Source organism: Pterocles gutturalis, unplaced genomic scaffold, assembly GCF_000699245.1.
Source record: "Pterocles gutturalis isolate BGI_N339 unplaced genomic scaffold, ASM69924v1 scaffold9951, whole genome shotgun sequence".
Taxonomy (NCBI): domain Eukaryota; kingdom Metazoa; phylum Chordata; class Aves; order Pterocliformes; family Pteroclidae; genus Pterocles; species Pterocles gutturalis.
The window spans coordinates 1-2,365 of NW_010100358.1; the positions used below are offsets into that span (position 1 = coordinate 1).

The following is a 2,365-nucleotide window of genomic DNA, read 5'->3' on the forward strand; positions in this document are numbered from 1 at the left end:
GTTTCTTGTTGAAGAGTCCCCTTTCTCCAGGTCTTGAGCTGCTCCAAGCCTTGAGCTGCTCCAAGCCTTACCTCCGAGGAGAGGGCTGCTGTCGAGCAGCTCCGAGGAGGCTCATCGCTAGGAAAGGAGACACAGAGTCTTGACCGTGTCACTTCTTATCCCCCAGGGAGGCGGCTGTGCTCTGATGACTCGATCCAATGAGTTTGAACAGATCGGCCGCGGGATGAATTCGGTGAGTGAGGACACCTGCCGGCAGTGGGAGCAGAGCCGATGGAGCCGACTCCCGCCCCAGCCCGGCCTCACTCTCCCCTTTCTGCCGGGCCTGGATGTGATTCGGACGGGGGTGCAAGAAAAGATTAACATAGCTCATAAATGAATCCCCAAGATCCAGGCCTGGGGAGCAGCCATGGTCACGGTATGGGGATACTTGCTGTGGCGTGAGGGTGTTGGCTGGTGTCTGGGGAACTCTGTTTGCATGATGTGGGGGTGACCTTACCCTTCCCAATGCTGAGGAGCTTTTTCAAACACTTTTAACCAGCTGAGTACTACCTTTTAGTATTTTCTGCTAATAACAGAGAAAAATTCAGATGCAGAGAGCATTTTCCTAGGTGCTCCTGAGCCTTGTATCCATTCTAAAGAGAGATGGTTCCCACAGCACTCTGGAACAGAGGTTTCAGCCAAATAATCCTCGTTGTAGCAGGGCTGGGGAAGCGACGGGACCGTCTCATTTGCGTGGGGAAGAGCACTCCCATTCTGCCCTGCCTCCTCCGGGGCATTTGCCAAGATTTCACCGCGACTTTCTTCCCCAGCTTCACGGCCGATCCAGGGAGCAGCGGTACACAAGGAGTGCTGACTGGGACTACATCGCGGGGTGTGCTAAAATAGCGAGCCCCATGCCTCTTTTTGGTAGGTGTTTCTGTTGTTTTGTCGTGTGGATTGAAAGTGCTGCATGTTTGCTTGGAAATATCCTTAAGAAAGAAGGATATCCTTAAAAAAGAAAAAAAACCCCCAAACTCCCACAGCCATTCACCTTGGGAGAAAGGTTGGAGTATCCCTACTGCTGCTGGTGACTCGACGGAGTGAGACAACACGCGATTTTTAGGAGGTCCTTTCTCCCTTGGGCACCGCGGCATGGACAGTCCCGGCTAAAGCAGGAGGGGAGGAGAAGAGAGGAGAACGCTCCTTGTCCTTGTAAGGGGAACACGAATCAGAAACATCCCTGGGAGTCTCTAAACAGGAGCCCCAGAGCCTCCTCAGACAATCTGGCTCTTGGCGCCCGTGTCCATTTGGAATTTTATCCCATGCCTGGATTAACTCACTTTGACTCACCCGCGTGTATCACTTTGACCTCTGTCTTCTCCCTTCTGCACAGGCAACGGTGATATTTTGTCTTACGAAGATGCTAATCGAGCCATGCAGATGGGCGTTTTGGGAATTATGATTGCAAGGCAAGTGCCTGTGTTTCCCCTTTGCTATTGGTGCAAGAGCAAAAAAAAAAACAAAAAGGAATTTAAAAAAAACCCCTAAACAAACCCAAACCACGAGAAGTTTCCTCTTGGTGAAACTACTCTTTGAAAATTGGTAAAATCAGTTTGCGTCTGTGGGAACTGAACAGCAGCTTCCTGTCGAAATTGAAAAAAAAAAATAAAGCGGCATTGGCTGGGAGATCAGCGCTGGAAAGTCTCTTGAATTGGTTGGCATCTTCGAAGCATCAGTCGTGGGAATAACCATGCACTTTTTTTTGGCTGCAGAGGGGCACTCATCAAACCGTGGCTTTTCACTGAAATTAAGGAGCAGAGGCACTGGGATATCTGCTCCAGTGAGAGGTTTGATATCCACAAAGACTTCACCAACTACGGCCTCGAGCACTGGGGGTCCGATACCCAGGGGGTGGAGAAGACGAGGAAGTTCCTGCTGGAATGGCTCTCGTTCCTCTGCAGGTAATTCTCCCCGGCCGAGAGGATCGTTAACACACCCAGCCTGTATCGCACACCGTGCCCTTACGTTTCACCGCAGGTATATTCCAGTTGGCTTATTAGAACACCTCCCTCAGAAAATTAACGAGCGGCCACCTTACTACGTGGGGAGAGACTATCTGGAGACGCTGATGGCCAGCCAAAACGTGGAGGATTGGATTAAAATAAGGTAATAAAGCACTGAATGCCATTTAAATTGCTACAAAGGGATATGGCAGAGCCTCCCAAAGCCGCTGTGCCTGGGCGCATCCTCCAGAGAGGGGGGATGAGCTCTCCCATGGGTTTAAGAGGCTGTAAGCAAGCAGCAAGGGTTAACCGGTGCTTTGCTTCGAGGTTTGAACTGAGCTTGGAGTTAAAGATCTCTCTCAATCCCTGCGTCTGCTTCAGCA

General features: G+C 50.9%; 1 protein-coding gene across 1 annotated transcript; it reads left to right on the forward strand.

Moving 5' to 3' along the window:
* Positions 1-166: 166 nt before the first annotated feature.
* LOC104466100 (tRNA-dihydrouridine(47) synthase [NAD(P)(+)]-like) lies at positions 167-2,145 on the forward strand (the record flags this gene model as incomplete). The annotated part of the gene is given in 6 exon segments (XM_010079429.1): positions 167-240; positions 313-415; positions 810-906; positions 1,373-1,448; positions 1,752-1,940; positions 2,017-2,145. Coding segments are annotated over 6 exon segments (668 nt in total), but the record flags the coding sequence as incomplete, so codon positions are not given.
* Between the last annotated feature and the right edge of the window lie 220 nt (positions 2,146-2,365).